The sequence below is a fragment of the Typopeltis vanoorti genome, chromosome 20 (genome assembly GCF_054136105.1).
Source record: "Typopeltis vanoorti isolate ZY-2024b chromosome 20, IOZ_Tvanoo_1.0, whole genome shotgun sequence".
Lineage (NCBI taxonomy): Eukaryota > Metazoa > Arthropoda > Arachnida > Uropygi > Thelyphonidae > Typopeltis > Typopeltis vanoorti.
The window spans coordinates 98,515,252-98,530,302 of NC_143568.1; the positions used below are offsets into that span (position 1 = coordinate 98,515,252).

The 15,051-nt window shown below is 36.5% G+C and overlaps 1 protein-coding gene across 6 annotated transcripts in view; it reads right to left on the bottom strand.

Moving 5' to 3' along the window:
* LOC150095701 (uncharacterized) overlaps positions 1-15,051 on the bottom strand; it is a 336,276-nt gene that overhangs the window by 43,334 nt on the left and 277,891 nt on the right. For all 6 annotated transcript variants that reach the window (XM_090409978.1, XM_090409975.1, XM_090409976.1 and 3 more), the window contains one exon: positions 7,950-8,052. In XM_090409978.1, coding sequence (XP_090266104.1) covers positions 7,950-8,052 — 103 coding nt within the window. The remainder of the gene's footprint in view (positions 1-7,949; positions 8,053-15,051) is intronic.

Here is a 15,051-nt window from a genome sequence, read left to right on the forward strand (position 1 = left end):
CATTAAACATTGGTTCTACAAGGTAATAATGCAATATTTAAGTGAAGAAAGTTTGCAAGGATTTATATTTTGTCCTGGAATTATAAACTGTACAATAAAAAGAATTTCTATATTTTTAGTCTCTCTAATATAACTAAGAGTCCAGCTGCCCAGCATAAAACAAGGAAATGTGTTCCTTGTTATAGAGAACTGAGACTCAGCTTCACGAGATAATCTGTTAAGTATTCTCTACAGCGTGAAGGATTATTGCACCTCCTAAAGGACAGAATAGCCAAACTGCACTTCTTATCCATGTTCTTTCAACAGGTGTATTGAACTGTATCTAGATTTTGTTGGATGTATATATGTATTGGATATATGTTCTGGCTGGTTGGAGGGTTAATGTATGACAAAGTTTACAATCTTTTGTGCATGGAATTCACATAAAAAAAAAAAAGTACAGAGGTGATGATAGGATTTCCACTCCTGAAAACTCAGGCTGTATGTTATGAAAGATCAACATACTGGCCAAAGAATAAATATAATGGACAAATACAGACATTTATTTTATAACAGTAGGATTAATGGCCCCTAGTAGAGTTAGTCTGGACAAAGCCTAACATGTTAAGAGAAAGATGAGACATGTACATTCCTCTCACATAATTTAAAACAAACTGAGGATAATAAGTGCATTCCTGAAAGAGAATCTAATTCTTGAATATAAACCTCTTTAGTTAAATAGAATAGTATGTCAGTTTAAACTTTGTGTTTAGAGCATGTTTGGAAGAATTTTTTATATGCTATCTATATGTGAGAGGCTGCAAAGCTTAGAGCAAATCAGTGTCACATGTGGGCAGGGGTGAAGATGAAAGCAATTCTCAGAAGCTGAAATTTGTAATCTTGGAGGAATACTTCATAGGAAAGGCTGTTCCAGAGAACCAAAGTAAATGGAATAAAAACAGCAAGTTTGATGCGTCAGCAATTCAACTGTAAAAGGATCTTGGGAAGTTACTGCTTGTTTTACTGTAGGGTTAGCAGAACAATGGACATTGATAGATGCCAGTTCTGTTGAACAGTGTTCATGAAAATATTTATAGGAGAGAGAGATACAATGCAGAAACTGACTGTGAGACAGTTTTGGAGAGTTGGGAGGGGGGGGGGTCTATTAGCTGAAATGCCCTCATCAACATGAATTTTTACAGTAGTCTTAGGTACAGAGCAAAAAATGTGAAAGGAGTATTCTAACTGAGTGAAGAATTATAGGAGATGAGTCGATTTGTAGAAGCGACTAGCTGAGGAGAAGAAAATTAACATTTTGACCAAAAAAAAGATGCTAAGTTGTGTTGAAGTCAGGGATGCTACAGAAGTGATGCAGAAAGGCTAGGAGTAAGATGATCTTAAATGGTAAGCTGAGATTATCAAAGGTAAGCAGAAGGGAAAAAGACACGTATCACTTTTTTTTTTGAATTGGCTGGCTACGGGCTTGTTCGCTGTAAAGTGATTGCTGGCTGAGCATAATATAGTGTAGAGATGATTAAGAATAAGCATTAGGTCAGGAACATCTCATGAGCAAAACTGGCAGGATACCATCAAAAGCAGAAACCTATTTTGGTATCCGTATTGTTCAATATTCTGATGATGACTTTCTGGCAAAGGCTATGGAAGGCACAAATGTGATGCAATGTTCCAATTCAAGATGGAATTATAACACTAAGCCAACTAAATTATAAAAATATGATGCTGAATTTCAAACCAGCATCTTCAGAGCAAATTACATGTTACAGTTAACACATGAAAATGAGTAAGTGAAACATTCAAATTTTAACAGACAAAAGATCTAAAGTTCTAATTTAGTGCCTTCTAAATGTTCTAAAAAAAAAAGCATTGGAGTTATATAGGACTGATCTTAAGATAACAGTCTCCAAATTTTTGGCAATTAATGCAACCATACATTAATGCAATCAGGTTTTAGGAGAATGCTTTAAAGAATTCAATGTTTCATGGCTGACTTCCAAAAATAATCTAGAGATTATTTTTGGAATCAGCCATTGCTATGAAGCTATTTATGATAGGCAGTTTTTTTTTCTTGGACTTTCCTAATTATTACACCTATTAGAAAACCAATAGGTTTCTTGGATACTCAAAAAAAGTTTGTGTTTTGCAAAACAGATGATCTCACTTACTGTGTTACACATGCACAGTGCTAAGTCAAAATGGTATCGTTACAGTGGAATGTTGAATTAATCCAAAGATTAATGAATTCAAGTGTCCAGTTACTCTGCAAAGGACATTCAAGTTGGAATACAGACAGAATCCACAGAACTAATATCCAAAACTAGTTCTGTGTTGAGGAAGAAAGAAAGCAGAAACCAGACAATGAATGTGGATTATTTTTTTTTTATTATCCCCAGATCTCCACAAAGTCAAAGACTTGTCATGGGAAGTCTCCCCTTCCATTATACACACCGCTCTCTGCAGACACCACACTTTCAGGCAATGCATTCCAATCACTCACCATGCAAAAACTCTGCTTCTCACTCTACATCCCATCGTTGTTTTCCATATTTTAAAACCTAACATTTTGCAATATTAAGCTGTCGACCCCATTCTTGTACCCATTCATTCACTCCTTTGCTCACACCCGTCTTATACAGCATCGAGGGTTGACCTCTTGTCTCCCTCCCTGCTCTCCCAAAATTCTATGAAAAACTTTCAGGGTTAATTTGATAAGAATCTCTTACTAACCCACATGTCCATCAACATCATTCCTCCTCCTATCCAGTTCTACCTTTTGGTTCTCCCCCATGATTTTCCAGATCACTTGGCTTTCTGCCTCTCCCATCCATCTCACGCCTGCAATTTGTTCCAGTTCATCCCTCCACCATCTCCTCAGTCTTCCTCTTTGTCTTGCTCCATCCATTGGTCTCCACTCTATTGCTTTTCTAGTCCATCTCCCATCACTGCATCTGGGAATATTGCCAGCCCATCTCCACTTAGGCTGTTTAATGTATTTTACAATATCCATGACACCTGTTTGAGATCTTATCCAGGTATTTGCTTTCCTATCTCTTAATGTTATTTTTAGCATACTTCTCTCCATGCAATGTTGTGTTGTTCTCAGCTTTTTGTTTAGAGCTTCTGTTAAAGTCCATGTTTCTCCTCTGTATGTTAGGACAGGAAGTATGCACTGATCAAAAGCTTTCCTTTTTAGATTCATAGGGATGTTACTTCTGAATATGTCTCTCATTTTTCCATAAGCCATCCATCCAAGGTGAATTCTTCGTTCAATCGCTTTTCTTTGGGCAGTCCTCAAAGGATAACAATTGGCCCAAATATACATATGAACTAACTTGTTCTATTTCGTGGTTTTCAACTTTGACAGTTCTATGGTTTATGTATTTATTCATCATTATTTTTGTTTTTTCTCTATTTTTAATCCAATTACTCTGGAGGCTTCATTTAGCTGATTTAGTCTTTATTCCAGATCTTCAAGGTTATCTGCTATTAGGGCAATATCATCTGCAAATTTCAGATGATGCAGCCTTTCTCCATTTATGTTTATTCCTTATGTTTCCCAATCAAGGCTTCTAAAGACTTCCTCTAGTGCAGCTGTAAATAATTTGGGAGGTATGGTGTTGCCTTGCCGGATGCCCTTTTTTGTATTGGGACCTTTTCACTGTTTTTATATAATTTAATTACAGAAGTTGCATTATTGTAAATATGCTTTAGTGTTTCAATATATGGTTTCTCAGTTCCCTGGGTTTCAAGTGCTTTTAAACTCTGTTAATTGCACCTTCTCAATCTTTCTTCATATTCAACATTCCAGAGACCACAGTCCTTTAGTCAATCACCTCAGGACTGCCTCCAGCATCTCTTCATCCTTTTGAAAAACCAGATGACCAAATGTGCACACAGTAGTTCATATGTGGTCTTATACAATGGAACCAGAATCTATTTACAAGTCAGTGTCCCCCACATCATTGCCAGAATTTGTGTTGTCTTCACAATTTTAGAAATGTATCCTCTAAATTTTAGATCTGAATTCACATCGCACTCACATCTCTTATTTCCTGTACTTCCTCTAAATACAGTGTTATCTCGCTAATCTTTAGTCAGAACCCTCCAGTAATCCGAACTGCGGTTTGAAAGAAGTTTTATTTATTACGCATTATTATTTTGTGTACTATTATTTTTATTTAATAATTATTATTTTAGCTATTATTATTTATTTTATTATTATTACAGTACAGTATAACTGATGATACACAAAAAGAGGAAATTGTGCATAATTCGGTTAAAAATATAAATCCAGATGTTGAAATTTCACAAACAGATGCTATGGAATGGATTACAGGTAGAACCGAAAGTGAATTTGAAATCAAACCAGATGGTGAAATTATAAATATGATGCTACAGAATGAATTTAGAAGATGATGATGATAAAGAACTCTAAGAAAAAAAAAAAAAGTAAAACATGAAGAGGTAGTTGACAGTTTTAATACGTGTATAGAATGGGCTAAGTATAATTACACGCCATTCCCCAAAAATTTATTGCTAATGCAGCTCCGATAAGAAGCATTCGAGCATTTTTTGTGTTAAAATAACACAAAAAAAACTTTTGTGTGAGTGTTATTTTGTGAAACTTTTTTTTTGTGTGTTGTGTACAAGAAAGTGATATTTTTTATGCAAATTAAGTTATGTACTGACTTATGCAATTTTATTAAATAAGAATCTTCAACAATACAGGTACATACAAACTAAATTTTTTACTAAAATAAACTTGTGTACTGTATATTTTTTTTAAACTTTTACATTACAGTACAGCAGTTTTTTTTCTATCAGTTACTTCATTTATTTACAGAATTTAATTGATGTACCATTAGAATCTAATTATTTTTGTCTTAAACGATCTTGGGGGAAAATTCACTAATCCAAATGAGCACGGTTTTTATTAGATTAGTGGGATACCACTGTATCTTTGTTTTCCAAATTTTAAAACCTTACACATTTTGCACTATTAAACTGGCAACCCCACTCACATGCCCATTCAACCAGTCTATTCAAGTCCTCTTGAAAAGCCACACCTTCTCTATTTCTCACAGTTCTTCCCAACTTTGCATCATCTGTGCACAACTGAATATTCCCATTCCAACCTTTCCCAATATCATTAACATACACATTAAAAAGCAATGGTCCTAAAACAGACCCTTGAGGAACACCACTAGTGACTTTATTCTTATGGAATATTGCTCCTCCATACACAACTTGCTGATACCTATCAGAGAGCCAATCTCCAATCCAGTGCACAGTCCATCTGTTCTAGTTTAACTATCAACTTATGTCACAACCTATCAAAACCTTTGTAAAATCTAAGTATACTACTGTGTATCTATTCCCCTTGTCCAATGCACTCAGATTATTGGAATAAGTAAGCAGATTAGTAAAATATGACCTTCTTTTAGCAAATCCATGCTGTCCATCCAAAAGAATACCATTCTTGTCAACCCAATTCTGGAAGGTTCTCACTAACTCTCCAATACTTAAACCACAACACCTGACACAGATTTGCCTATAATTTGAAGCTTGAAGTCATGCAATCTTGAGTTCCTTCCACTCCTTTGAAACTTAACCCAGTGTAAGACTCATATTAAATAAGTATGCCAAGACAAATGTCAACTCCCTGGCACATTCCCTCAAAACATGTGATACATCATCAAGTCCTACAGCCTTATTAACATCAAGTTTTCTTAATTCCCCATATATATCTCTTGTTCACTCATAATCAGTCTCTCCTCCTTCCTTTCCATTACTCTCAAAATCCACATGATGTCACATTCACAAGGATGAAATACCTTCATGAACTGCTCATTTAATTTCTTAACTACATCCTCTGCAGCAGTTATCCTTTTACCATTTTCTTCACCCAACGTCATCCTTCCATAATCACTCTTTTTTTTTTCTGTTGGCTACATATTGAAAGAGCTCCCTAGGTTTTTTTTTTGCTTCATTAGCTAACTGCTGCTCATACTGCACCTTTGCTACCTTACTGAGTCACCCTTGCCTGTTCTTTGTAATCTTCATGGAAATGATTATCACTGATGGAACTAATACATTAATGTAAACTGATATTGGTAATTTTCAATATGTCGAATCCATTTGTCGAGCCAGTCACAAACCGCATATCCCATGCATATACACAATGTTACACATAAAAGACCAGTGTAGGGCATAAAAAGAATCAGAAGTTACAAGTAAGCCTTCTGGAATATGTTCCATCATAATCTGTCCATGATATTCCATTGTAGGTTCACAATGGAATGTTATCATGGACAGATTATGATGAGAACAATGAGGGATTTCTTGGCCATGTTATCATATCTGATGAGACTTTTTTCATGTTTCTATTAGATATAATTACACATCTGTTGAATTTGAGAAGCAAAAATATTCCTAGTTTTTCCTTGTAATGGAAAATCAGCATGATAGTCCCAAACTGAATACACGCTGTGTGTCCTGACTTTGGATTCTGTGATCAATAGTCTGTGAAATTAAATTTCACAGACTATGGGAACTAGGAGAGCAGGCTGCAAAATTTTCTAAACAGATATACTACAGGTAGAACCAGGTTCTTTGCATGGTCTCCAAGGTCACTAGACTTACTTCTATAATTTCTTTTTTTGGAGATGTACAAAAAATAACTCTGTACACCAAACATAATGGACATGGTTGGGCTGTATTACCAAATAACCATCCCTTGTAATGCTGTTAATACTGGACATGCTACAAAATATCCAGCAAGAATGAGTACAGTCTTACATTTGCCAGGACAACAGGACATGGAGAGATCTAATGAAGACCACTAAACTTCAGCAACTTTCTGTGGATATGATTGACTTTAAGACTGGTTAGAATTATGGCCAAAGCAACTAGGCTATGAGGCTAGTATAACTGCTATTTATTTTCTGGCTAGTTTGTGGGATAAAAACCAGATTTATCAACAGGGGAAAACCCTGCTACCCCCCCATAAGGGACTAGTTAATTAACCTTCAACTAAAAAAGTTCTTATAAAGATTCCTTGCATTCAGAAGAGATGTTACTCTCAAGACTATGCTATGCAAATGAAAATGTAATTCTATCTTTGATAGTTTATGAAATACATTCTTTTGTTATCAGTCGTAATGTTGCAAAACATGCTTTCACAAATTTCCAAACCATACTTCCTCTTCTGTCTCCTTGAATGTACCATCGATGTTTTTTTCTTTACCTCACATTGCCCCTCACCAAAAATTTCACCATTCTCTCTGTCGCTTTGCATTTAGATCAGTGAGTTATTCTTTTATCAACCATTTATATTCTCATACATTTATTATGAACTAACTGAAGTCATGTCACCCTGAAAGATCTACAATCACCATTTATATTAAGCATTCTACACTAAGGAAATATTCACAAAAACATAAATTAAATCAATACAGTTTGCTTGGAATTCACAAAAGCATACAAACACCAATTACTTTTGAATGTTAAGCACCCATAAATAGCTACTATCTCTTCAATTATAGATTTGAGAAACCTTTAGAAAAGGGAAAATAGAATATGTACAGACTCAAGGAGAAGACAGAAATAACAATAAGTATACAATGAATGAAGCATGAAACAGGCAGGTGATCCTGGATTGTCATACTGTGACAACTCAGAAGATTTCATGATGATAATATTGCATACCTTACATGTTATGTTCAAAGATAGGTCCCAGCCAATGAACCTGCCTTCAGGGAAACCAAATTAGTACTGTGATAGGACAGCTGATATGTCCTAAATTATGTGTGTGCTTCAGGGTGGTTTGCCTCTTGTGGGATGTAAAACCATCCTAGGTGGTATTTGAATTCAAATATTTTCAGCCAAAGAGTTTTATTGTTAATGACTCTTTATAAATATAAAGTATAATATTCATTTTCAATATTGCTTACCTTGTTATCCACAACAGCAGCAATTGGCATAACATCAAAGCATGAATTTATTTCCTCCCAAATATCTATACCTGTCTCTTCTCCAAACTTTTTTATACATTCTCTGTAAGAGAGAGAGAAAAAATAAGCAGCTTTCCTTATGAAAAAGTAGAAAAAAGAATAACAGAAAAATGGTTGTGTTTGTTAGAATAACATGAAAGGAATAACATGTAAATGGTTGCGTTTGTTAGAGTATTTCAGAAAGGTAACTAAGAGACATATCTGTCCAATGCATCTTCATGCTTGTCTAATTTATCAGAGAAATCAGAAAAGCTAAAGAACACACATGTCTGGTTTGTCAGTTTTCAGAAAGAAAATTCTGCTGCCTCTATCAGACTGACTGTTCACTTCTGGATAAAAAGTGATGCAAAATGGCAGCAGATACCAAAACATGTTATTGCACTGATGACATTGAAAACAAACACACACACACATCAACAGATATTCTTTGTATTTATCTATTCATATGCTTTTTAGTATTTATTTCTTTTTCCTTGTTATTATTCCAAGAGATCTTTGTGATATGTTCAGAGTAAAAGAAATAACATCACCACATTAGTCAGTTATTCTGGCAAGAGAAGCAAATAACACTTAAGGACTCCAACAGTGGCAATACACTCAGGTCCTTACTAGGACTCTCTAACTAAAGGTAAGTCATTCTCTGACATGGAGGTGGCAGATACTTCCTCCTCCAAAAACAAGCAAGAGTACTTGTGTGCACATGCACACACACACACACACACACACAAACCAGACAATAGAAACAGGATATAATCATCCTATCGTGGCATAAATCAGGTTCATGAAAATTCAAGTTAAGACCAAGGCAGGAGAGTGGGCTACATGTTAATGGAAAATGGAAGATAAATAACAGCACACATATTTCTACACAGGCAATGGAAGACAAATTATCAGATGATTAAAAAGTGTAACAATGATAAAGTCCTTATAAAACAAATTCTTCCCATTAGGAAGAATTATCTGTATGTGTGTGTGTGTGGGGGGGGGGGGAGAATTAGTCATTTGGCCAAATGTTTAGCAAGTTCGTATGTAGGACTGTTTATACTATCCACAATTGGGCATAGGGGTGTTGTTGTGTCCCAATTTACGATTTCTACTCTAATCTTACAAATTCCTTTTATCTATATTCTTCTAACTTCTATGCCCGAGATTTTACCAAAACTTATACCAATATCTAAGTTATTGCTCCCCGTAGTACCCCTAATATTTGTATTTATACTGTGCCTTTTGGGATATTTAGTTTAGGATATTACATACATAAACAAGGAGAAAGAACTCAAATATATCTGAAAGTGTAATTATTGCAGTCGTGACACTTAACTCGATTCTCAACTTAAATTTTCCGCGTGACTAAGTACAATATTTTCAAGTGGTTATCAACTGCACCATTTATGTTGTCATGAATAGGGAGAAAGTCAATCTCGAATATATCTCTTAGTATTTAAATATTATTGCAGTCGTGACTCTTAATCTCTTTCCTCAACATTAAATTTCCCGCGTGATTAGGTACGATGATTTTAAGCGGTGCATTGGATTAGCAACATCAGACAACTCTTTTATCATTGAACAAAAGGTTTATTAAGTTTCTAAACATGGTACAATTCAAATACTAAACTAAAATCCTTATAGACTAACACTAAATCATTACAAGCAATATGGCTATTTGTGATTATGCCGCCATACACATTAATTCATAAATTCACCTGATGTGAACAAATTAGATCAATTCACACTATCTGATTATTCATACTGAAGTAGATTAACAAATCATTCACTGCTAACACATACGTGTGACATTTCAATTATTTTATACATTACATTAGGCATTCAATTCTTAGGACATGTAATTACTTAATTCACACTATTCCGTTATACCGTTATTTGCACTAACACACAATTATGTCATTTAAATATCTTGTGCAATATAATAGACATGCAAAAATACCTTAGGACTCTTAATCATTCACAAATCTTTAACACTAGTCAATCTACACATATCACATTCTATCATATACTAAAGTACTAGTATAACTTCAACAGTTCTCTATTGGAATCACGATACTTTTCACAGACAAATTTCTAGCTAACATAAGTTATGATTTACAGTACCTTTCTTAAGCTCTTCGTATGGGCCTTTATTCTTTTCCAAACGAACCTCTGGTATAACTTCTCGTAACTCTGGAATACTTTAGCACACATATATTTGCTCTACTATCAGCAATGAGGACATCGATCTCTTTACAGCTTTCTGCTTTGCGTAGTTATCACTAGCGTCGAAACAAAGAAGATCCCTCCTTTTCTAGGACTCTATGGCAATTTTTCCTTTGCTTCCTACTCGGGAAAACGGGAATTGAAATCCTGCTCCCATTCGTTTCCGTGTTGTGACGAGGAGATATCACTCCTGTCGCCACTCAGGAAAACCCCGTGAACTCCACCGGAACCAAAACCAAACTCCAAGGCCAAAAGCGACTATCCAAAAAAAAGTTCCTCTCCAGGGGGTTACCAACCCTTTTATAGCTGCTCCCCTAACGGCACGTTTTCTTACTTCCTTTCTCCTCCTTCTACTTGTTTCTTAATCATTGACCAATTAGGGTGGCGTTTGCCCGCCAAACGTCATTTGATCAGCAAGTCTGTTCTCAATATTTCAATCCGGGGATCGGCCCTAAGCGATAGCTTTGCTTTTCTTGTGCTAGCCTGACTTAATCCCCTTTCAAACTTTTTCTATGAATTCTACTTAATAACTTAATCTCTCACATAACGTATTTTATGACTCACCCCTTTCTACTTATTTACTTAACTTTCTCATTTTTAATCGTATTACAATATTAATCTATACTTTCCTTTGTTAACTACTTATTTAGTTAGAATTCCTTATTTTAAGTCATATTACAATATTAATACATTCCTTCCTTTATCAGCTACTTTAACAACAACCCTTACGTTTTATACATATTACTGGATGCAAGAAATTTTCCATTAAATAATTCATTTTTTTATGCAGATGTTTTAATTTATGATATTTATTCTTCATGTTACACCATGATAACTGAGAATACTATATTCCTAAGATATCAGGTGTAACAGTGTATATCTTGTTTGTGAATTTTTGGTGCTACATATATATGCTGGGTATTTTTACATGAAAAGGCTTGAATTTGAGTTTGTTAACTGTTTCTTTTGGCCAGAAAGTGACTTTCTTCAACAATCTGAAAACTTCATTCTTTTGTGAGTTAGTAGGATCACGACCTATGATTTAGTATGCAGACTGATCTTGCAAAAGCATTTTGTTTTCATATTTTGTTAGATTCACGATTCATAATCACAGTTGCATTACCTTTGTCTGCTTTAGTTATTACAATACTGTTATTATTATATAGTAGTTCTTTTAAACTGATCCCACTGTTAACCAAATTGTTGCCGTTCGTGTTGACAAATAATTTTTGTGCTCTGAAGATGCTGGATATAATACTAGCAAAATATCATTCTTCTTCTTCTGCAGCCTCTCCCACTTAAGTGGGGTCACTGTTGATGATGAGTCTCTCCCACATCCTCCTGTCTTGGGTTTTCACCACATCCAAGTTCTTCATCCTCAAGTCCTCTTCTACCAGCTCCCTCCATCTCTTCTTTGGCCACCCATGCTTCCTCCTTCCTTGCACACCCATCTGCATGACCCTTCTTCCCACATATTTGTCCTTCCTCTCATCACGTGACCAAACTCTCAACCTTGCCTCCTGTATCTTCGCTCCTAAGTTCGTAACTTTCACTGTTCCCCTCACATAGTCATTTCTCAGACGATCCTTTCTAGTCACACTGCACATCCACCTAAGCATTCTCATCTCTGCTACTTCCATCCTGCTAATGTTATTTTTCCTCAGGGCCACAGTTTCTATAGCATACTATCATAGCTGGCCTCACTACTGTCCCATAGATTTTGCCTTTCAGATTGATCAACACCCTCTTATTGCATAACACTCCAGCCATCTCCCTCTAGTTCCTCCAACCCGCTTGTATCCTGCATCCCACTTCCTTCTCAGCTCCTCCATCTTCTTCCACTGCTGAACCTAAATATCTAAAGTCCCTCACCTTCCTGATGACATTTCCTTCCAGCTCCAGATCTGTCTCCTGGCTGCTGCCCACTGTGCAACACATATACTTTGTCCTACTTCTGCTCAGTCTCATACCTGTCTCTTCCAGTACTTTTCTCCATCTTTCCAGTTTAGTTCCCACTTCTTTTCTTGAATCTGCACACAGAAAGATGTCATCTGCATACAACATTATCCAAGGTGCATCTTCTCTCACCTCCTCCGTCACCACCTCCATCACAATGTTAAACAGAAACAGACTTAATGCTGACCCTTGATGCAAGCCAACTGTTACTTGAAAACTTTCTGTCTGTTCCAGACAGGTCTGAACACTTGTCTTCACATTTCTGTACATCTCCCACACCAACCTGACATATTTCTCCGGAACCTTCTTCTCCCTCAGACACCTCCAGATTTCTTGCCTTGGCACTCTATCATATGCTTTCTCCAGATCAACAAATGCCATATGTAGCTCCCATTGTTTCTCTCGAAACTTTTCCATCATCTGCCGTAACCCAAAGATAGCATCTGTTGTTGATCTACCAGGCATGAAGCCAAATTGTTCCTTTGCGATCTCCACCTCCTTCCTCAATCTTCCATCAAGAACCTTTTCTAGGATTTTCATTGTGTGGGACATCAACTTTATTCCTCTGTAATTTTTACAGTCTTGTGCATCCCCTTTACCCTTGTAGATAGGGACAAGAGTACTCTCCCTCCATTCCTCGGGTATATTTTCCTGTTGGCAAACTTTCACGAACAGGTCCCACAGCAGGTCAATTTCCTCTTCCCCCAGTGCCTTCCATGCTTCCAATGGAATCCTGTCGGGGCCCACTGATTTTCCATTCCTCATCCTCTAGCAAAATATCAGTAAATAAGTTAAATGAATATTAATTATTTCCTGGTTATTCTGTGTTGTGAATTAATACTGCCAAATAAATTGACATGTACTGCCACAACACATGAGCTTTTCTACTTGCTTAATTTCCTTAATCTCTCCCACCAGTTGGAGAGAGTGTCTATGTGGTTTTGACTTGGAAGATGAATAGACATGCAGGAGTATCAAAGAGATGGGAACGTATGTGGAATTATAAGGCAGGTGTGATTATAATAGTCTTAGACATCAACTTGGAGAAGTTTCACGGAGGGAGGAATTGGAAGGATGGGATATCATTAGTGCTTGGGAAATTGTGAAGGAATATTGATGAGTCCCTCGGAGGAATATCGACGAATATCCCTCGATGAGTCTTTGGACTCCCTGGAGATGACAAATAATAATAATATTTGTTAGCAGCAATAGTAAACTGTATTCCATAACTGAAGAAGAGGACAAAATTTGGAGTAAAGTGGATGACAAACAAAAACAGGAACTGCAAGTGAAGAAGAAGCTATGGAAGAGATATAAGGAAACAGGTGAAGAGAAGATGCATGAAGAATATAAGACACAGGCCAAGAGAGTGACTAGTATTGTAAGGAAGGGGAAACTGGAATATAAGAAGAGATTGGCCCTACAATCCAAAGAAAATCCAAGGGAATTTTTAAGCTATGTGGCCAGTAGGAGGAGAAATGATTGTGGAAGAATGTGACTGATCCAGAGGACATAGTGGAATTGTTCAATGAACATTTTATTGGAGTATTTCATCCTGGAGAAATAGGTTTTAATACTAGATGGATAGGGCAGGTTCAGGGTTTAGAAGTGCAAGAGGAAAGTTTTGCATTTAGATGGCACCCTAGGATTATTTGCCACTATCATGTAACCTATCTGCCACATGCTGGGTATTGTTGGGAATATGTTGCATAGTTTTGTTCATGAGGAAAGCTAAATGGTTCTTTCCCAGGAGCCAGGAGTTATTTTGTAGGATAGTGGAGAAGTTGACTGTTGATTATTTTATTATTCTGGAGTGGAATAAGGCGATGGTGATTTGTTGGTAGTTGATGGGAGTTTCTGAGCTTCTATATTTGACTGCTTTGGTATATGAGGTGTGGCTAAATAATAATCAGACTGGTTGCAAAAATGTGGTTTGTTATTACAATTGTACAACTTAATTGTTATCCCCCTTCAACATACTCCCCTCCACTATCTACACACCACTGCATACAAATTTTCCATTGTTGAAACCAGTGTTGCAAGTCATCAGGTGTTATCTGCTTCAGTAGCTCTGACGTTTTCTCCTTTACCTCATCCACTGACTGAAAATGGGTGCCCTTCAATGCAGATTTCAACTTTGGAAAAAAGGTAAAAGTCACTTGGAGCAAAGTCCGACAAGCAAGGGGGATGATACAACACTGGGATCTTGTGTCAGGAACAGAAAGATATCCGAAAACAAATTTACACTGACATCATGGAATGGCTGCACACACAGAGCCGGACTTGCAGGAGAAGATCATCACATGTGATGAGATGTGGATTTTCCAGTACAATCCAGAAACAAAGAGACAATCAATGCACTGGAAAACTCCCACGTCACCGAGAATGAAAAATGCAAAAATGAGCAAGTCAAAACTAAAGGCAATGCTGGTCGTTTTTTTTTTTTTTTTTTTTTTTTTTTAATATCAATGGCGTAGTAATGGTTAAATGGGTACCAGAGGGTCAGACCAACATTATTAACTTGAGGTTCTGGCCAAGCTTAGAGAATGAGTGAGGAAGAAGAGACCCGAATTGTGGAAGAACAACACTTGGATTCTCCATCAGGACAATGCTCCAACCCACAGTGCACTGACTGTAAAGCAGTATCTGGCTGCTAAGAAGATCCCAGTGTTGGGCCATCCATCTTACTCGCCAGACTTAGCTCCATGTGACTTTTACCTTTTCCCAAAGTTGAAATCCGCATTGAAGGACATCCATTTTCAGTCAGCGAATGAGGTAAAGATAGAGGTAAAGCATAGAGAGAGGAGGAGAGTATGTTGAAGGGGATAACAATTAAGTTGTACAATTGTAATAATAAACCACATTTTTGTAACCA